Below are 22,287 nucleotides of genomic sequence, written 5' to 3'. Positions count from 1 at the left end.
CCTAAGAGGAGAGATTCTTTGATTCTTTGTATCTGTTTATTTGTAACAGCAGTGATTAGCATGTTGTCCAGGATCTAATAGATACTGATGGATTGATTGACATATGAAACCTTATTTTGTTACTAATTTCCTTGGAATATATGCTCTAAGTAGATACAAGAAAAATAGATACATACATACATGTATATATGTATACATACATGTAGAGATGAATAAATGCATAGATACCCAGTAGTGGGGTCACAGTGTCCAAAAGGTATGAACAAAGAAAATTAGTTTTCATACAGTACAAATAATGTTATCTATCTCAGAGTTGCTCTATAAATATTAAACAAATGATTTAGGCAACTGTAGAATTCCCTTTATTAGAACTGACATTACAGCCAGTTATAACTTCTGCTGTGAAATTTGTATTTTAATATGTTCCCAGTTAATGCAAGGGAGGGATGATTTTATAATAAATCAAATGGTTTAAGTTCCATTAATTTGTGAATGTCTTTGCTCCATTCACCACAGCAGCTCTGTAGTGTTTAAAGGTTATAGGTATGGCAATAGTGTTTATTATTCTTACATATGAAATCCAAAAGAATCCCCTGCTTTCTGGTGACTGGAAACCATTATGCCTTGTAAAAGCAATCTGGGAGCTGACAATTTTGACTCCCCCAGTGTGATGTCTATTAATCTATATTATATTTTCCCACAAAGACTGTAACCGAAATGATCATTGCATGATACCATTTTTAATTATCAACATCCTTTTCACTTTCCTAATGCTTTTAATGAAAGCATTAGAGAAAATGTGCAAGAGTTTAAAAGCTGGTATTTCCCCTGACTTGTCTGTTGTTGGGCAATAAATCCTAGAAGTGACTAGACACAAGTGTCCTGAAGAAAAAGCTTTGAATTGCAAGCTGTTGTTCTTAAATATATCATTACTTTGATGACTGGGTGCAGGTCAGGGAGGCTAAATGGAATTGCTAATGCATTAGTTCACTTGCAGTGGCAGAGGTTCCTGGTCGTGGCAGAAAAAGAAAATCGACCTCCTGTTCCCAATTTTATATGGAATTTTTCCAGTTAAGGGCAATAACCTTGTCAGAATGATCCAAGCATTTGTAAGATCGTATTTTGACTTGATGATGGATGGTTTAGTTACCTGTGTACAATCATCTGTTCTGAAAGAAATAGGTGGGGGCTCAGGAGAAGGGAGATACATACTGGTCTACTTTATCCATGCCATTCAGCTGGCCAGAATGATGATATCTATTGATTCAGTTTGCATTTGGGCTGATGATTGGCAGATCTGTAGCATTATAATTCAGGAATGATGGACCTGGTCTGGAATTTCATGATAATACTTGGATTTCAGCCTTTAAACTTGTCCTATTAAGGAGGTGTTTGTCCAGAACTGTTTTGTTATTCGAAGGCTAGCTGATGAATTTGACATTGGGCATTGACTTTCATCTTAGAACTTACTTTCAATCTTATAAACATTCAGTTCAAGGGTTCTAGAATTTCTCCTTTTTTCCTGTCATTTTAGGTTAGAATTAGAACAAAAAGTGAATGGTATTGGTAAATTACTTGGTACAATTTTTTTGGCTAAAATGATTTCATTTTAATGAACCTAGTATTTTTTCTGGGCCTAGTAATTTTTTAAAAAGCTCCTTTCACGAACTCCATGAAAGGAAGATAGCATGATAAAAGGGAAAGAGCATGGAACCTATAAAGTTGGAAGACCTGGGTTCAAATGCTGCCTCTGTTACTTTGTGGTGTAACCTCGGTCAAGTCATTCAAAGTCTCTTTGCTTCAGTTTCCTCCTCTGAAAAATAAAAGGGCTAGACCAAATTGCCTTTGAGTTTTCTTCCAACTCTAGATTTAAGTTTATGATCTTCCTTATATTACAGGGAGTTATGATAGAAGGTAGAAAGCTGGCATTGCAGCCAGGAAGACTTGAATTTAACTCCTGCCTCTGACAAATATGGGCTTTGTGATCATGGGCAAATCACTGAAACCTTCATGCTCTAGACAACTTTCTAAGACCCTAGTTTGCTGAAAAGGTACTGGTCTGAAATGCCAGAGGATGGATGTTCCTTATTAGGAGCTCCCTATAGCAATGAAATCACAAGTCTATCCCCTTTTTACCTATCCCTTTTGGCCCAGAAGGACTAGAGTTTTGGATTAGATAAATGCTTTGTGATCATTTCAATGTTATTGTCAAACCTGTCAGTTCTCCTACCAACTGTATTTTCCAAGCTATATTTTCCCCTACCTTTGATGTATATATTGTGCAGTAACTTACATTAAAATATGTTTAGTCTATTATTTTCCCTAGATATGAAACTTGTCATTATTTTGGAAGAAAAATGCTTCATCTGAAAGTATTTTAAAACAATAAATCCATATTGTTTCCCCTAGTATCTGATAAGAAATATGTTACAATGGATAGAAACTGTCTTTGAGTTCAACAAAACCTAGGTTTAAGTTCTGCTTTTGGCATAAACAAGCTGTATTCCTGGCAACTCTCCAAGTCTATATTGTGCCGATGAGGTGTTTCCCCAGAGTTTGTACCCAATACAGTTCAGATCACAAGTATAGACCACCCCACCTACCAGGAAGAAAAAGTCAACCAACTAGAGAATCATCATCATAGCCACAGGGGGAAAATAGTACCCTATATGGGCAATTCCAGTGCACAAAGCATTAGGAATAATATCTAATCAATGACATTTTGTAGTCCTAGAGTAGAATAGCAAAAGTGTATGAAAGTCTTCTGAAGGTATGTAGCAGTCAAGAGGGGAGGGATAGAAGAGTTGTGGTTTTTGTTTTGTTTTGTTTTGTTTTGTTTTTTTTACTTTTTCTCCTTCTGCTGACTTTCCTAGTCTCCATACCTTCACCCTCCTTATCCTCTCAACTTCATTCTCCAGCAGGCATATGATAGGTTCTTTCTTATGCAGTTTTGAAGAGTGTATTATGTTAGGAGTGGGGCCAAGATGGTGGATTAGAGGCAACCCCGTTGAACTCTTTCAATATTCCCCTGCAAACAACTTTACAATAACATCTCAAACAAATTTTGTAGCAGTAGAGACAAAAAAGGTCAGCGAGAGACATTTTTTCTGGCCTAAGAAAATTTAGGAAGTAGGAGAAGTTTGTGACACCAGTGTAGAAATTGTACAGAGCCCATATAAGAGGCAGCAGCAGCACCTTTAAGAACTCTTAGCCCAGAAATGCTAAGGGGGTCAGACAACTGGTCAGAAAGAGATAAAAGAGGACCCTTTGGTACCACTGGCTACAGATGGCACTGATTGGTAAATCTATTGCCATTTTTTGTTCTGGGCCACCATTCTAGGGCAAAGAGGATCACTGGGGATCAGTCACAAGGGAGCAAGGGCCATGGTTGCAGTTCCAGGGCAAAAATGGAGGACATATTAAGGGAGGGGATGGTTGGAAGCAAAATACATTTTTGAGCAAGACAGAATAAAAGGAGAGAAAAAGAAACAGAAGAAAATGGGAGAGAATGACATATACAGTAATCATAACTGTGAATGTGAATGGGATGAACTTACAAAATGGAAGCGGGTGGCAGATTTGATTAAAAACAAGTATCCAACAATATATTTGCAAGAGACATACTTGAAACACAAAGACACAGAGTTTTATGAAAGAGTTGAAAAAGAATCTTATATACTTCAGTTAAAAAAAGAATATAGGATTAGCAATCATGATCTTAGACAAAGCAAAAGCAAAAATTGACCTAATTAAAAGGGATAATCAAGGAACTACATTTTGCTAAAAAGGTGCCATAGACAATGAAGTAATATAATAATAATTTTAAAAGTTATAGCAGGCTTCTCTGATAAAGGTCACATTTCTCAAATATAAACTGATTATATAACTGAGTCAAATTTTTAAAAATAATAAACATTCCCTAGTTGATAAGTGGTAACTGGATATAAAAGGCAGTTTTCAGATGAAAAAAATCAAAATTATTTATAGTCATGAAAAAATGCTCAAAATCACTATTTATTAGAGAAAAACAAATTAAAATAACTTTATGGTACCACCTCACACTTCAGCAGAAATGACAAATGTTAGAGTAGACAAGAGAAAAAATAGGTACACTAATGAACTGTTGGTAGAGTAGTAAACTGGTCCAACCATTCTGGAGAACAATTTGAAAGTAGGACTAAAGGGCTATAAAACCAAGTTTGCCTTTTGACATAGCAATACCATTACTAGATCTGTACCCAGAAAAAGATCAAAGAAAAAGTAAAAGGATTTATCTATACAAAAACTTTTACAAGCAGCTCTTTTTGTATGGCAAAGAATTGGAAATTGAAGAGATGTTCATTAACTGGGAAATGGCTGAACAAGTTGTGGCATATGATTGTGGTGAAGTGTAGTTGTGCTGTGAGAAATGACAAAGGGGGGGGGTAGTTTCAGAAAAAAAAAACAGGGCAAGATCTATATGAATTGATGCAAAGTGAAGTGAAAAGAACCGGGAGATCATTATATATAGTAACAGCAATAATATAGTGATGATCAACTGCGAAAGACTTGACTACTCTGATTAATAAAATGATCCTATACAAAGGACTCATGATGAAAAAATGTTATCCACCTCCAGAGAGAGAACTGATGAACTCTGAGCACAAATTGAAATATAATCTCCTCACTTCATTTTTCCTGCTTTTTTTTGAAATATGCCTAATATGGAAATATTTTCTCTGATTTCACATACATAATTAACATCATATTGTTTGCCTTCTTAATGGGTGTGGGGGGTGGGTGGGTGGGAGGGAGTTTGGAACTCAAAATTTAAAAAGAAAAGAATATAAAAGTAAATAAATAATAGATTTAAAAGGTAGGCTGAATAAAATGACAAGTTCAAAATACAAGTGAAGGAAACTTGAGAGAAAACATGTACAAATATATATTTATACAAAAATATGGAAAAAAACAAATATGTATTGATGTTACACATTAAATAGTATAACATAAACAATATAATAATACTATAAAATTACATGAATATAAATGGTCATGGTTTTTGTAAGTTTGTGAAATTCTAATTTTCTGTGATAGAAAAGAGAAAAAGCTTACTGGAATGGAATAGGAATAGAGCAATTGTGTATGATTTGACTGACATAGGAAGAACGAGGTAATTTAAACTGCCAAATAAAATTTCTAGGAGGGAAACAAGATTTTAATTGTAATTTATATATGGGAAATGGGATATATGGTAATGTAGTGAGGGGAAAGTGTATTTTAGAGGGGCAGGAAATATGTAACTATAAAAAGGCTAATCATATAATCAGTCCATGAAAAATAAGTTATATTATTTAAAATTTATTTTGTTATAGTTGATTGAGTTTAAAATATTAAGAGAAAATAAGAATTGGCTCATTGGCTCTTTTAAGACATATATTGAGGGGCAGCTAGGTGGCGCAGTAGATAGAGCACCATCCCTGGAGTCAGGAGTACTTGAGTTCAAATCTGGCCTCAGACACTTAACACTTACTAGCTGTGTGACCCTGGGCAAGTCACTTAACCCCAATTGCCTCACTAAAAAAAAAAAAAAGACATATATTGGCCTAAACAGGTTATAAAACCTCCCTACTATTTTCCTTTTCAAAATTGGAGAGCTATAGAAGTGAAAGCTATAGTATCTAACTTGGTTAATTTGTTGGTTGGTTTTGTTTTTGCAGAGTGCTTTTGCTCCTTTTGTTTTATTCTGGGTTATTAGAGATAGCTTTCTGTAAAGGGGGAGCAAAATATTGGGAAATCAATACAATTAATATCAAAACAAATTTATTTCCTGCTTTTCCGTTTCAAAATATTTACTCAGTTCTACCCTTTTCAATAGTAATGTTTGGAAGGTGTCTGTTTCATCAGTGATCAACTATTCCCCTATATAATTATAATTAGTTTTATTAGATAGATTTAAGCCTTTTATCATTTGCCTTTTGGATCTTTAAAGTAGCATTTGAGTAGTCTTGTGTGATCCTAATCATTGCTCCTTAGGACTTGAGCACAAATGCTGTCTCTCTCTCTCTCTCTCTCTCTCTCTCTCTCTCTCTCTCTCTCTCTTTCCTCTACCTGTGCGTGTGGCACGTGCTCATGTTTCTCTGTCTCTCTCTCCTTTGAGATGAAAGCTATGAATGTTGATTATGGTGTTCTTTCATTTGGGGGTTTCTTTCAGGAGATTATAAGTGTATTATGTATTACTTCTATTTTCAGTATGTCCTTAGGTCCTTAGTGATTTTCTCAAAATACATTATCTAACCTTTTTTAGGTCATGATTTTCAGGTAGGTTGATGATTCTTAGATTATTGTTCCTTAAACTGTTTTCCAGGCCAATTGTTTTATTTATTTATTTTTTTGGTGGGGAAATGAGGGTTAAGTGACTTGCCCAGGGTCACACAGCTAATAAGTGTCAAGTGTCTGAGGCTGGATTTGAACTCAGGTCCTCTTGAATCCAGGGCTGATGCTTTATCCACTGGCTACGTAGCTTCCCCTGCCAGACAAATTGTTTTTAATGATTTATCTTACCTAATACATGTATGTGTATGTATATACACATATACATATATACATATACATGTATGTGTGTATATATATATATATAAATGTATATATAAATTTTGTTTTGACATTTCTTGTCTCATGGAATTCCTATTTTCTGTTTGGTGCATGATGATTTTCAGTGTTCAATTTTTGGGTAAGTTTTGCCACCATATGTTCTAAAGTATTCATTCCCCTTACTATTTTTCTTCTATAGGTATTTTATTTTATATTTTTCTTCATTTCTTTCAGATACTCTTTTTGTCCATATGGCTTTTTATCTGAGGCTCAACTTTGACATGTTGTGTAATTAATTACTCCCTTCTAGACTATTTAAGGGCAAACATTGGGTTTTTCTTAGTCCAAAGCACTTCTTTATTGTATTTGAATTTTTCTTTTCTGTTTACTTGTATCTAAGGTCTCACTTTCTTGGTAGGGATACACTTAAACTTAATAATAGATTATAAATATTTAATATTAATATACACTTAAATGTACAGTCATATTCCTGAATGCTAAGACAGGAATTCCTTGATTCTAAGTTTTGTGGCTGGCTGGACCCCTTGTTCTACCTGAATTATCTGTCCTTGTCTCATATTGTCCTGCTAGCTTTTAGATATGCTGGCTTACGTCCTGGCTGCCTGGATACTTCTCTGGCCCTCTCTCCTGCTGTGGGACCAGAGTGCTTCACACTTCATCATCTACTTACATTGTCTTGTCTCTGCTCAGACCTTCTGCAGGATTCTGGCAGCTTTTGTGTGCAATCCTAGAGAGGAAAGAATGATTTTCTTTTTAACTGTTGCTTCTGGTGAATTTTTAGAGTTTTACTGGGGTATTAGTAGGGAATCTGAGATGATCTAGGTCCTAACACTTTGCCATCTTCTGAAAATTGATCTATCAATACAAATTTGAGATTTTTTTTATGTAGGACTTAACTAAGAAGAGAATTAATTCTAAATATTGATAAAGGAAGAAGGGGGATATGTCAACATTAGTAATTTTCTCACTAAAGCTTTTTTTTTCTTTTCCTTTCCTTTTTTTTTTTTTTTAAAGAAAAGAAGCCTAAAGCCTCTAATCTTGGGGGTAGGGGTAGGGAAGGAGTGAAGGAAACAAGGTCTTTTTATTGGCTTTTTTTTTTTTTTACCTAAGGAACTATGAAAGAATAAAGGAATTTAGGGATTGGGGGTTCTATGCTTTACCTGAAATTTGTAAACTTATTCTTTAAGATAAATAACTAATTAGTGAGAAATGACCACTGATAACAGGAAACCTGATTAGTTAATTCAGTTTGACTTAATTCAGGAAATGTTTATTCATGGAATAAAAGGAATCATCAAAGGAATGCCCATCAATTGGGGAATGGTTAAACAAGTGGCGATTTATGATTGTGAGGGAATATTATTGTGCTATAGGAAAGCAGACAAACAGGACAATTTCAGAAAGGCTTAGAAAGATTTATATGAATTGATGTATGGTGAAGTGAGCAGAACCAGGAGAATATTGTGCATAGTGACAGCAATACTGTTTGATGAAGAATTGTCAATGGCTTAACTGTTCTCAGCAACACAGTGATCTAAGACAAATCCCAAAGGACTAATGATGAAGCATAGTATCCACCTCCAAAGAAAGAACTGATATTGATTGAACACAGACTGAAGCATGCTATTTTTCACTTTCTTTCTTTTTTTTTGTTTTATTCAAGTTTTCTTACACAAAATTTCTAATATGTTAATGTTTTACATAATTGCACATGTATAATCTATATTTGATTGCTTGCTGCCTCAGAGACCTGACACGGGACAGAAGGGATTGAACAAGGGACAGAATTTGGAACCCAAAACTTTAAATAAAAATGTTTATTATAAATGGAAAAAAGAAATGTTTATTCATGTTTCACTAAAGCACACAGTATTTAAAAGGCATAGTGTGGGGCAGCTAGTTGGCTCAGTGGATAGAGCACTGAACCTGGAGTCAGGAGGACCTGAGTTCAAATCTGGCCTCAGACACTTAACACTTACTAGCTGTGTGACCCTGGGCAAGTCACTTAACCCCAACTGCCCCCCCAAAATGAAAAAAAAGGCATAGTGTGTGTGTGTGTATGTGCATAAGTGTATTTGTTCAGTTGATTTTTTTTTTCAGTTGTGTCTGACTCTTCATGACCCCATTTGGGCTTTTCTTGGCAAAGACTAGAGTGGTTTGCCATTTCCTTCTCTAACTCATTTTACAGATGAAGAACTGAGTCAAAGAGAGTTAAGTGACTTTCCCGGGGTGGCACAGCTAATAAGTGTCTGAAGCCAGGTATGAACTTAGGTCTTCCAGACTCCAGGCCTAACTCTCTATTCACTGCATCATCTAGATGCCCCCTAGTACTGGTATTGGGAATATAAAGGTGAAATCAGACACAGTACCTGCCCTCAAGGTATTTTCAATCTAATATTAAGTGTATATTAATATTAAATATTTATTATTAAGTTCACATTTATTATATTTAAGGAGCCCTGCAGAAAACTGGAAAAATAGTCATAAGGCTTGCAGTTTTTCAACATCTGATCTGGCTTCAGACACTATTGTATGAACTTAGGCAAGTCTCTTAACCTCTGTTTTTCCCAGTTTCTTCTTGTAAAATGGATCTAATATTAATTAGCACCTACCTCACACTGTTGTGAGGATCAAATAAAATAAGATCTTGTAATATCTTTAACACAGTGGCCTAGCACATAGTAGGGGGTATGCTTCTTCCCTCTTTTCTACCCCACCCCCAATCCCTTTAGAAAAAAAGAAAAGCTTTACTGAAATTAATGGTAATGTCAAAATTATATTTAGGAACCAAAGAACACTGAATCTGTTATCAGGAATAAGGAATTTTAATCCCAGCTCTGCCCTTAAACAGAACTGTGGCCTTGGACCTCTGAAGCAAACTCCCTGGATCTTGTTTCTACCCCTTTAGAAGAGTATGACTAGATCCCTAAATTCTCTTCTATTCTGTGATAGCTGAATCAAATGTGGTTGTTCATGTATTTTAAAATTGTACTCTGTGTCAAATCAATAAATTTGTAAGGAAGAAAAGTAGTAATCAGAAATAGGTGATGGTTTAGACTGTCTTTTAAAGAGCCATATATTTTTATAGAAAGAACCATAATTAGTTGTATTGTGTGCTATTTCCTGTTCTCTCAATTATCCACACTCAAGGGGAATCAATTTGATTTAATTTTTTTTTTTTAGCCAGGCAATGAGGTTTAAGTGACTTGCCCAGGGTCACACAGCTAGTAAGTGTCAAGTGTCTAAGGCTGGGTTTGAACTCAGGTCCTCCTGAATCCTGGGCTGGTGCTTTATCCACTGTGCCACCTAGCTTCCCTCACCCAAAGGGAATTGAAGAACTGGCCTCACTCATTGAGGTACTGCCTTTCATTTATTTAGGGCTTGCTACTGTTGTTGCATGCATAAATTCTAGGGGAGAATCAGCTTTTGTAGGACTGGCTAGTCCTCCATTGTCAAGCCTCTTTGTGTAGGGGAATGTTGTGTAACCTAAGTTTTATATTCAAGGACACATTTGGTAATAGAGCTTTTGAATTTGTGAGTGAAGAGATCATTTATTAACTGCATTAATGGGTTTTAAAAATAGTATAAAGGTATCATTCATTTTGTCCAATATTAATATTTAATTATAATGTTAACATTTATGTAGCTGTTGGGTGGGGAATAATAATAATAATGCAGTTTGGGAATCTAATGCTAAGCTGAAGTCATCTTAGTAAGGTCCACCTTGTATTTTTAGCATGCTCAGTGTGTCCGATTTGAAGCTGCAGTTTTTAATGGCTGCATCTGGAATCCATCTTCTTAGAAAGAATGTTCTCCAAGATTAAATTATATGGCCTGAGAGAAGGCTATATTTCTGTAGAACTTAAAGATGGCACTGAAGATTTTTATGAGAGGTCACCAAAGGGGAATGCAAAGGTTGTTCAGTCATGACTTTATAATGTCACATCAAGCCCTACACCTGTCTGGAAATTAACAGCTCTGTCACTCTTTTTGCAAAAGAAAAAAAAAAAGAAACAGAAAAGAAAGAAGAAAAACCCTCAACCAGCATCAGGAAGAAAAAGCAAAAAAGTGAAAGGGTTTTAAGTTTAAAAATTAGTAGCAAAATATATCTAAATGATCCTTGCATAATATTCTTTTAAGATTCCAAATGCAAAATAAAAAAAGAGAGAAACATCTATTAAAGTATGCACAGAAAGGCAAAGAATATATGAAGCAGTTTACCCAGAGGGAAAAGGCCACTGCCCTATCACATCCTGAAGTAAAAAGAAAGTAACAACATCAAATGCTACTGGAGAAAAAGATATTTCTCTCCTAATATCCAAAGCAGCTATATACATGAATCCGTTTTCTGCAGAATAATTCAATACTCTACTTCTTTGGGCTAACACATGTGTAAAGTCCTGCTCGCAGCTATTACCCATTAACATATTATTCATAAGCAGATTTTTACAAATATTTCTTTAGTCTCAGTTTGTTTCTGCAAATATGTGTCTTAGTCTGAACCTATAGTTCATTATTTCTCCACAAACTGGTGATAAACATGTTTCATCCTCAAGCTTCTGGAATTGTGATTAGCATTGCAGAATTATTAGGCTTTTCAAAGATATCACTTACAGTGTTGTGGTCAAGGTAGAAATTATTCTTCTGTTTCTGCTCCCTTCTCTCTATATCAGTTCATACAAGTCTCCCTGGATTTCTCTGAATAGATCCCTTTCATCATTTCTTATGCTTCAATGATATTCCATTACATTTTTTGTTTTTGTTTGGTTTGTTGATTTTTTTTTTGCAGGGCAATGGGGGTTAATTGACTTGCCCAGGGTCACACAGCTAGTAAGTGTTAAGTGTCTGAGGCCAGATTTGAACTCAGGTCCTCCTGAATCCAAGGCTGGTGCTCTATCCACTGTGCCACCTAGCTGCCCCCCCTTACATTTTATTACCACAATTTAGTGGGTGTCCATGGTGTTTCAAATTCTTTGTTATAAAAGAAAGTTTCTATAAATATTTTTGTAGATATGCATCTTTTTCCTTTGTCTTTTATCTTTTTTTGGAGGGGGGTAAAAGCCTAGTAGTTGTATTGCTGGTTTTCAGGGTTTGCCCATCTTAGTAAATTTGGAGTTATAATTTCTAATTGTTTTGCAAAATGGTCGTACTTCTTTGCAGCTCCAGCAACAGTGCACCAGTGCATCAGTATGTTTAACCTCCAAACATTCCATCTTTATAACAGTCTTTTTCCTTTATTTCTTCTTTGCTGAAATGATGGATGTGAAGTGGAACTACTCAATTGTTTTAATTTGCACTTTTTTTAAAACCAACCTTTGTTTGGTTCATTCTGTCTCTGGACTTTCCTGTCTTTTCCCCTGCACCCTTTGAAAAGACAGGGAATGGGGAAAAGAAATAGATAGAAAGCTTCTTACATATTTTTGCTCAATTCTAGCACAGTATATGTGATCAGTAGGTCCTTCTGTGAGACAATGTCTACATTTAACATACCTTAAATACAAAGATTTGGGATCTGTAAAATTAATATGTCCTATTATATTAATTTTACAAATTTGAAAATCTATTTTCCTTACATTTTAAGCCATAGCACAGAAATTCTAACCTTATTCTTGTACACTATCCATCTTAGTCAGCTGTTCTTTCTAATTTATCAATTCTTTTCTCATCCTTTGCCTACAGTTGACAACACTGAAGAAAACATAACATGTACTTTTTGTTGTCTTCAGTTACTTTCTTAATACTTCATCACTGGAAGAAAGCACAGCATGAGCAGAATTCTGTAGTTTTCAAAAGTTTCTTCTTCATGACTTCATCATTGTTGGCAAGACTTGATAGATTATTTCTCATAGTATTATTTGTGCCCACACAAATCACTGAACGTGGGTAATTGTTTTCTGGTTTTTTATAAGTCTTGGGGAGCTCTCTGTTATGTCTTGGATCCATTCCTCATGGAAAACAATAGACCTTTCTTTTGTGGTATCAAGTCAACAAATAGATAGCTGGCTTAGTATACTAAAGCAGGGAATCACCAGATAGTACATCTCTTCAATTTTTTGTTTGGCCTTTAATAGATGATCTCCTACTTGATTGCTTATGTGATTCTTGTCTATGAGAACATCTCACTCCCTCCTCTTGAAGAAGACTTTAAAATCTTTTAAATTAAGCTTTAAGTTCATAATTCTAATTTTATTTATTTTTTCTCCGTGTAAAATTTTTCAATTCTCCACCTCCTAACCAAGTTCAAGTCTACCTTTGACCATCCCAGATCCATTATTTTCCCATACATGTTTCACTTCTATTTTATTTAAGAACATTTCATTGTCCCTAACAACTTGGAGTGTGGAGAGTTATTCATTGAGCTCCTTCCCCTTCTCTTCCCATAGGGAACTCAGCCTGTGCAGATAGCAGTCACTTGGCTATGGCAGAAATACAAGCATTGCACACCTAAGACAAAGGCAATTCACCTGTCCTTCATATTGGTTCAAAATTTTGCCCTTGTATAAAAGAAAAAACAACAACTATTTGTCAGTGTTTATACTTTACTCTTTTTCCAATTAGTGTAATATGAGATGTCATAATACCACATTTTATTGCTGTGGCAGGAACTTCTCATATGATACACTTGAGCACTTTATTAATGCTTTATAGGCAATTATCACCTTTTAATAACTTGACTCTCCTACTTAACTTCATTGTCGTATTCTCATCACTCCACTTCTCTTCTTATTAAACTCCAGTTTTCCCTATTTGCCACAGCTATAAAATCACTTTGTCAATTTGCTTAACCCTTCAATTTTTCCACTTACCTTTTCTTAATCAGCCCTTTACTTGCTAATAGTATTTCCCTCTGATTCTTTTGAATTTTTCCTATTCAGGCCCCATTCTTCCATCTTTTAAAATTATTTTACATTCACTTTAATCCTCAATGATACTACTCCCCATTCCATCCAGAAATGGAATATGGACCAATATTTGGGTCTTTAACCCTCTTTTTCAGCTCATTCTCCACTTCTTCTATAGCCTTCTCTCACAGAAACCAGAGGTAAAATGAAATAGTAGAAATAGTAGGGGAAACAAGAACAGAAACAACAACAAGGAAGACTCAGCAATTAAGTGGCTAAGTACAAAACAGCTACTCAGTGGCTGTAATAGAAAACCTGGGGACTATTAGAAGGACACTGAAATCCTGGCTCCAGAGAGGTCTGGGGAAGGGTAGAAGAATGTGCAAAACTATGGTAATGAAATAGTTTTAAATGATAGAAAGTGTTTTTCTTCTTCACATCTAACAAAAAAAATCAGTTTAAATGGAGAGAAAGTTAAAGCTAATAAAAAAATTGAAGGGAATACTGATGCTGAAATGAACTTGGCTATTTGGAATGATTCCAATGAAATGAAAAGACAGTGAAGATGATTATATTATTAAGGACAACCTAGGGAAAAAAGCACATCACCCTTTGAACTAATAATTAGTTTAATAGAAAGTCATTCTTACCATGACCAGGTAGAAGGCATGCTATTATATATAACATGGACAATAATAAAAGAGTAAATTGAAATGAGGAATCAGAGACATTCGTTACTACATGGCACAGTACTTTGCACATATGTTGCAGGTGGGTAATATATGTTTTGTGACTCAAAAGAAATCAACCTTCAGAGTCCTGTGGACCATATAAATTCACACCAATGTCATAAACCATCTATATATAAGATGCAGTCCAGTAACTATGTACATAGTTATAATTCTCAGTCATCCAGAAGAAGTTAAATGTTTTCTATTATGTTTTACTCAATAAAACATGGAAATGTGTAATACATTTTAGAAATACTTCCATCAAATATGGTTGAGACGATATTTGGGAAGATGATTAAAATTTACAAAGTACTTTTACATAAACTTCCCCATTTAAAATTTTAGTAGCCCAGATAGGACAGCTAATATTCTACTAATTTAAATATAAGGAAATTGAGGCTCAAAAAGGTTTGCCCAAGGTTGCCTGGTTTGTGGAGTGGCAGAACTGAGATGAGAATCTATGTTTCCTGACTACTAGTTGAAAGATATTTGTATCATATCATGCAGCCTAGATGTGAATAACATTTAGTTATTCAGAACATATAATTTTGTCATATCCTTGAAATAACTGCAGTGTTAATGTGCAAGCCAATGTCAGACCTTATCCTTTGACAGCCAAACTGGATTGTTACCACAGAGTTTCTCTTTGGCATGTTTTACTTTCATCCGTATTTAAAAGCTTTGAGGCAGTTGCTCATTCCCTAGAATTGCACTGTACAACAGCAACACCAAATCATAATCTCCTTTCAGTTCGATTTCATTCCCCTTCCTCTTAGGGGAATTTTTGCATTGGTCTGCTCCAATAACTCCCGAATCTAAGAGGCAAAGTTTCTTTGTAACCAAAGTGGAGGGGGTGCAAATGCTAATGAAGGTGCTATCTGCATCTGTGCTCAGATTATTAGACAACTTTATTTGGAAACCATTCTTCCTTTTTTTGTCCTCAAGGAAGTTTCCTCATTTTTCTGTTTACTTCTATGGCCTTGGATAAGCTTCTGGCCTTCTTTCCTCCTATATGTGCTTTGCTTCAGTGTCCCTGTAACACGTATTTTCAGACAATGGCATTCTAGGAAATGTGACCTCTTACCTTTGACATTTTCTGTAGCCAGTCCTCGCTTTCACATGTGCTCCTCTTACCCATTTCTACCTCTTGCAAAGGAATAAAATGAAAGAAAAGAAAGGAAAGAAAGCTTTCCATACCTTCCTACTCAACTGTATTACATCACACTTTATCAATGGGTCCTCCCATAAGAAAGAGGATATACTTGTATCACTCTGTCAAGTTCCCTTCAATTTAAGAGTTCAGGTTCCATGAAATCAGTGTGTCCTCCTTTATTAACTTTGGAAGTTAGAAAATCTATAAAAGGGATTTATATTAAAAGTGGAGTACCTATATATTTTTTAGGATTAGGGTCACAAATATATAGTCTGAAGGGACCTTAAAGCTCTTCTAGTCTAATCTCTTTATTATGCAGATAAGGTAACTGAAACCCAAAGATGTTACGTGACATAATCAAAGACAAACAGATACGAAGTACAAGAGTCAGGATTTTGACATTAAATTAAAGGTTTTCTATGACTGTAACTCAAATGTGCTCAGTATAAATGAGAAAATCCTCAGTGGAATAAATAGAATAAAATTTAAGGACTGGAGATGTATGCTTTTCATTTATTCAAGTTCAATTTGTTACATTTTCCCTAGGTATATTTGTCGGGTCAGACTGCATTTCAATTTACTCATGATGAGAGAATGAAAAAAAAGAACTAGTGGGTGTGGAAGAAAAGAGATCCTCTCCTGCTCCCTTGGTCACTAGCCACATGGGGAAAAGAAAAATAAAATTTTCAGTGATGCTATTTTGTTATTGTCAGCCAATCAAATCAAAACCTATTCAAATTCTCAATTGACTTATCTTTGATTTATTTTACTGTCCCCATGAGCATTTTGCAAATGAAAAAGTTTTGAGCATCAAAGTATTCAAAAGTACTGACCTCTCGTGTGTGTGCGCGTGCGTGCGTGCATGTGTGTGTGTGTGTGTGTGTGTGTGTGTGTGTGTGTGTGTGTGTGTGTGTGCTTTGAGAAGGGTAGAAAAGTAGATGTCCCAAGAATGCTGGAAGGGAAAAATTGTCCATGAGGTAGAAGAACAATTAGCAAATTCAGGAGTTATTCTCTGTTTACACTCCAAACAAACAACTTAATTGCTTGTTTCTAAACCCAACTTCTTTTTGCCTGGATTACAATCCATTAGAGACCATCGATCAGATCTGTCAAACTCATTAAAACTCATCCTAGAAAGATTTTTTTTTTAAAGTAAAACAAATCTATAAGGGATTGGTACAAAAATACTCATGCTGATTTCAATAATTTAGTGTTGAGAACTTCTTATTTTGGTTCAGAATTTTGCTGATAGATTTACTTTTAAAAACAAATTGAATATTTAAATAGAATTGGGTACAGAGATAAAAGATTTGAGGCATACAAACATAAAAAAATTCTCTCTTTACAATGGAGTGGGGGTTGGGGAGGTTAGTGACATTGAAGTGGGGGAAGGGGGTCTCTTCTTCTTTGGTCATCTATTAATGTTGCCTTTAGCAAAGGATAAAGTATGTTGCTTTTCTTTTTAATTTGAGAGAGGCCTGATATTAAAATTTGAAGTATTAAATTTAGAAAAGATGTTACTTCTATAATATATTGATGAATGCATTTTAAAAAAGTATTTCCCTATCAGGTTAAAAAAAATGACCACATAAGTGAATTATTAAATCCTCAGTGTCTATCTTCATTGGCCACTAATAATTAGTTTGCACTTGTGGCAATAATATCAAATTTCCTCTTTAGAAAAATGCTGGACCAATTTTTTATTGGGACAAATCAGTTTCTTATGCCTACCACACTCATCCTTTCCCTTCCTGAGTACTCTCCCTTCCTATCCCCCCTGGCCCAACAAAGGAAGAAATGATGAACAAGCTTGTTTTAAAAAGAGTCAGCAAGGTCCATTATTAGGATTCTATTTTCCGGAGATTACCTGGGATTAGGTTTTCTTTTGTCCCATTATTCCTGTCTATTTCCTGGTCTCTTTCATCCAGCTAGCCTGAAGCTCTGAAAAGGAAAAAGGAAGTAAGTGACATTGCTCAGGATATATGTAGAGTAGACACCAGGCTCCAAGAGATCCCCTGGTTTGTGATTTTTGAGCTAAAAGTATTAGGGGTGATTTAAAGTGCTGCTCTGAGACTGAGTGGGGTGAGGGTGGATGGAGGTGTCTGCATTGGCTATGAAAGACAAGATTCTTCTTTTTTTTTTTTTTGCTTTTTGGATAAACTAAGTAATAGTTCTTGTTGGTCTGCAGTTAGTGAGATGAAAACTTCCTAAATTTATCTACATAATTTACCATATAAGAAAACAATTAAATAAATAATAAACTGCTTTCCAGGCCAGAGCAAAATAGCCAATTCTCTAATTACTTGAATCAGTCTAAACAGCCTATTTTTGAGCATTTCAGAAGAAAAGGAATCCACATAAACCTGAAATATTCTATTTCACTTAGCAAACACTCCACTTGATTAACTAAACTTCTTTTACTTGACTGTTTAGACCAGGTCAAGGTAGACAACCTGCATTTTCAATTTCATATTTTTGATTGCTTAAAACACAATGTCTTTTCCTAGAATGGTTATTGCCACTGGTTTCTAAAAAACAATATATTCAATTCTCAAAAACATTTATTAAATGCCAACTGTATGTATGTAGGTAGGTTCTGTGTACAGAAAATGCCAGAAGGAACCACAATGGAATCCTATACCTCAAGAAGTTTACACTCTAAAGAACATCAGACACAAAGAAGTGTTATGTGAGGTAGAATGTGACTAAGGCAAATATAAGGTCTAGCCAGTGTTAAAAGAATTTTGAGGGAAGAGATTACTTTCAGTTTGGAAGAATATAAGGAAGCTTCCTGGGAGAGGTTGGCACCTGAGCTGGACCTTGCAGGAAGAGGATGTGTGTAACAAGTAGAAATGTGGAAAGGGCTTTATTCCTTCCATGATGGTGGACAGCCTATATGAATTGCACAGAGGTAGGAGCCTCTTATTTCCAGAAGGCAGTCTTGGATTTTTTTTTTATGTTATTCTGTATTTTTTTTAAACTAGTTACTTTAAAGTCAACTGTGTGCCCTGCTCCTTCCAACTTCCACTCAACATTAGTCATTTTTCAAAACAAGTTCGAGTCTTAACTCTTTAGTGAAGACCTTTTGGCCACACTAGCTCACAATGATTTTTTTTTCCTTTTTAAAAATTCATGGTCAGTACACTCACTTAGGCATGGAATTAAATACTGCCTTCTTCTGTTATTTAACTCTTAACTATTTCATGCCTTGGCTTCCCAAATAGATTGTAAATTCCTTGAAATCAGGAATATCATTTATATTTATCTGACCCCAATATCAGGCACAGGATAGTATTCAATAAATATTTATTGGATTGATTTGAAGATTAAGAACACACAGGAAAAAAATATGAAAAATTACTGTGAAGAGATTTGGCTAATGACATGCAGTTGAATTGAAAACTCATTTAGCAGTTGCTATTGGACAGCTGTGGTATTGGATTAGTGAATTATCCATCATATTTAACTTCTTCCTCATAGTAAAATTTAAAAGCAACCCATAATCAAGTGTTTGAATTTTGTGAATATAAATATAAAAGATCTTGGGAACTCTTCCCAGGAGTGATGAGTCAAGTATTAAATAAAAATCACTTTCACTGCTTCAAAAATAGTCACAGCCTGTTTTGTCTCCGTCTCTCTGTCTCTTTGTCTCTCTCTGCGATGTAAATTTCTCAGTATTTTTCCATGTTTCTGAAAAAAAAAATCTTAATGTAATCTTGTATTGTTGCCATTTACCTGTCATTCCCACCCTGCATTTCTTTCTTTGATATATAGACACTAGACTTATATACTTCTAATGGGCCAAAATGAAAAGAACTGAGATCTGAACTAATGTCTTCTGATTCCAAATTGTCGATTCTTTCCACTGCATGTTTATTGACTATTGACTGTTACTGTTGTTCCTGGATCTAAAGTCACTAACAAAGGAAGATAGAGAAAAATGAATCAAGAGAAATAGTCTGGGAATCCACTCTGTATTCTTTAGTTTCTGGGATTAAATTTTCTTCTCATAAGTGACTCAGTTTTATTTTCTCTGCTTACTTGATTTGTTTTCTTCCTGTGTCTTAGATTTGTTTTGATATGTTAGCTTTTGTTAATTTTCAGAGACTATACAGACTCTGAAGTGCAAATAATGTGGGAAATTAGGGGAAAGAGAGGACAAATTAAGTGAAAAGCACAGAGAAAAGAAAAACTGAGAAAGTGAAAAGTTTTCTCTTTTAATAATAATTATTTTTATAGCTAAGGCTTTAATAGTACTTTAAAATTTGCCAAGTGCCTTATATCAGTCTCATCCTTTGATCTTCATTACAATCCTCTGAAGGAGGTGCTTTTACTAGGGAGATTTTTCAGGTAAGGAAAGAAGAGCCAAGAGAGGGTCAGTGACATAAGTCTCAAAGCTAACTAAACAAACTAGTGAGGCAGGATTTGAATTCAGGCAGGTCTTTCTGATTCCACACCTCTCACAGTAGCCACTTTTCCAGTCTTGGTTATGACCTAAAACTACAAAACAGTATATTTTATATCATACTAAGTGCAAATGTTTTAATTGGCTATTTTATCTGAATTATGTTGTCCTAGTAAACATTTCCTAAGAATTATGGCCTATTGTACAAACGCTGAATTTGGAGTCAGCAGAACTATGTTTAAATCCTGGTTCTTTTGCTTAATATCTGTGTGACCGTGGACAATTTACTGGCTCTTCCTGGGCCTCATTTTCCTATTCTGTAAAAGAGAGAGATTGGGAAAGATGACTTCTAAGATCCTTATCATCTCTTAATCTGATGAACTTTAGGCAAAATGTCCAATAAAAATGACTTATGCTTGTTTTGTCAGCAGTGTAATCACCACCTTCCTATTTGACAGCCTGGAAAAAATCACTAACATGCTGAGGTTTCTTTGTCCTGGGGCTGGAAAAAAAAATTGTGTACCCTATCTCAAAAACTGCATAAACTCTTAGTCCTCATTCCTCATTCTCTTTAAATGCTGAGGTAGTACAACAAAAATGAGAAGCCTGAAAGAAAAGGTAGCTGTGACAAAAATAACAAAAGGCTTTAGCTTTAGAAATGAATTGTTTTTTGATAACATTTCAAAAATTGTCAAAGGTCCCTTTCCCCAGGTGTCTAGAGTCACTGTGTTCATATGTGTCCATATATATGCATGTGTGTATGTATATTATATATATAGTCATACATATACACTCATATATACATACACGCACATATATATTCATAAATATTTTGTAGGCACCGTTCCAGATACCCAATCCACTATTAACACTAACCAGAGTTGAACACAATCACCAAGGGGGTAGAAAAGAGATACTCCTTCCCTTCTTTTTCACTGGTGATTAACATAGAGAACTTTACCTCATTGTATTAGCAATTCTGATGGTTTCCAGACTTAGGACAATCTGAATCTAAATTTGGCTTTCAGAACAACAATTTACCAGCCTTTTCACAATTATTTTTCATCTGGGGTTAAATGGGCACTCCTTTGGAGAGGTCTGCTATGGAGCTGGAGTTTCTGGCTGGCAAGTGGAGAGACTGCTGAATGATTTTTCCATTAATTCATGTTGCCTTTTCCCTTTACTGTAAGTGCTATAACAATTGACTCTCTCACCTTTCTTTGGTTGTAAACAGAGACCATTTTTCTTACCTTAAAATCAAAATGAACACGTTTTCTTCTCTCTTAATTGTAATGTTCAAAAATTATTCCCAGCTGTTCTGTGTATTTAAATAAATGAATTATATGTATATGTGATGACAGATAGAGGGATGGTAGATATCTGTAACTGTATCTATATCTCATCTATATCTATATCTCGTTGTTAGAAGAAACTTTTACCAACTTCCTTGAATGTCAAGAAACAAAACCTTTAAAAGAAATTTATAAACATGGTATCTTTGTTTTTTTTTTCCCCTTTTGTATTTATCATAAATATCCTGGTTCTATTTCAGAACTCTGGGATTTAAATAGAACATCAATCTTTCATAGTCCTTTTGGATTTCTCGACCTCCATGTGATGTTGCTGGATGAATATCAAGAACGACTGTTTGTGGGAGGCAGGGATCTGGTGTATTCCCTCAACCTGGATCGAGTCAGTGAAGGCTATAGAGAGGTATGTCAATATCAAGCTCTCTTTTTAGAGGAAAAAATACATGAGTTTATTTTTGCTACATTTTCTGTATTCTTTTCAGGTAGCTCGTTGGTACAGTGGATAGAATGCTGGATTTGGGGTCAGGAAGAACTGAGTTCAGATCCAGCCTCAGACATTTACTACTTGTATGTCCCTGAGTATGTCACTTAATCTATTTGCCTTAGTTTCGTCATCTGTGAAAGGATAATAACACTTACCTTCCAGTGTTGTTGTAAGGATCAAATGAGATGTTTCTAAAGCACTTTGCACATCTTAAAACCCTATATACATCTAACTCTTATTATCATCCTTTTGTCATATTTATGCTTTGGGGGAAATAATTATTTTATGAAATAAACTGTTAGCCAACAATAGTTAACATTTAAGATGATTTTGGAAAACATCTCAAAGGCATTTTCAGCAAATCATTGTCCCATCTGTATCCCCAGCAGGCATCTAACTCTTGCTTTTGGCATTCTCTTTGAATGACATCCCACTTTATTACCACACCCTCTGTCCTGAGACCTATGTATAGAACATGTTGAATTATTACCAGCCTCACTGGATTTTTTCACTGTCAATAGCTGGATTAATGACATCTAAAGAAATGTGGACATATGACCTCAATGTTAACCTTGTAGCAATGCCTGACTTATATTAGTTAGGCTCTGGATGGACCTGTAAGATTTGAATCCTAAATAAAAATTGGTAAAGCACTCAGGGAACTGACATAACAAAATGCAACAGTTTTATGAGAAAGACAGTTAACAGCAAGAAAAATATTAGCTCTTTTAAAAAGCATTTATTTAGTTTTTAATTTATGGAACAAAA

The 22,287-nt window shown here is 35.0% G+C and overlaps 1 protein-coding gene across 1 annotated transcript in view; it reads left to right on the top strand.

Moving 5' to 3' along the window:
• Positions 1-22,287, top strand: part of SEMA3E (semaphorin 3E) — a 360,049-nt gene that overhangs the window by 175,370 nt on the left and 162,392 nt on the right. Inside the window, exon 2 of the mRNA XM_043968536.1 lies at positions 21,278-21,438. Within this exon, the coding sequence (XP_043824471.1) occupies positions 21,278-21,438 (161 nt within the window). The remainder of the gene's footprint in view (positions 1-21,277; positions 21,439-22,287) is intronic.

Source organism: Dromiciops gliroides, chromosome 5, assembly GCF_019393635.1.
Source record: "Dromiciops gliroides isolate mDroGli1 chromosome 5, mDroGli1.pri, whole genome shotgun sequence".
In the NCBI taxonomy this organism is placed as follows: Eukaryota; Metazoa; Chordata; class Mammalia; order Microbiotheria; family Microbiotheriidae; genus Dromiciops; species Dromiciops gliroides.
Note: the sequence above shows the minus strand (reverse complement) of the source record. Positions and strands in the feature narration are given on the sequence as shown.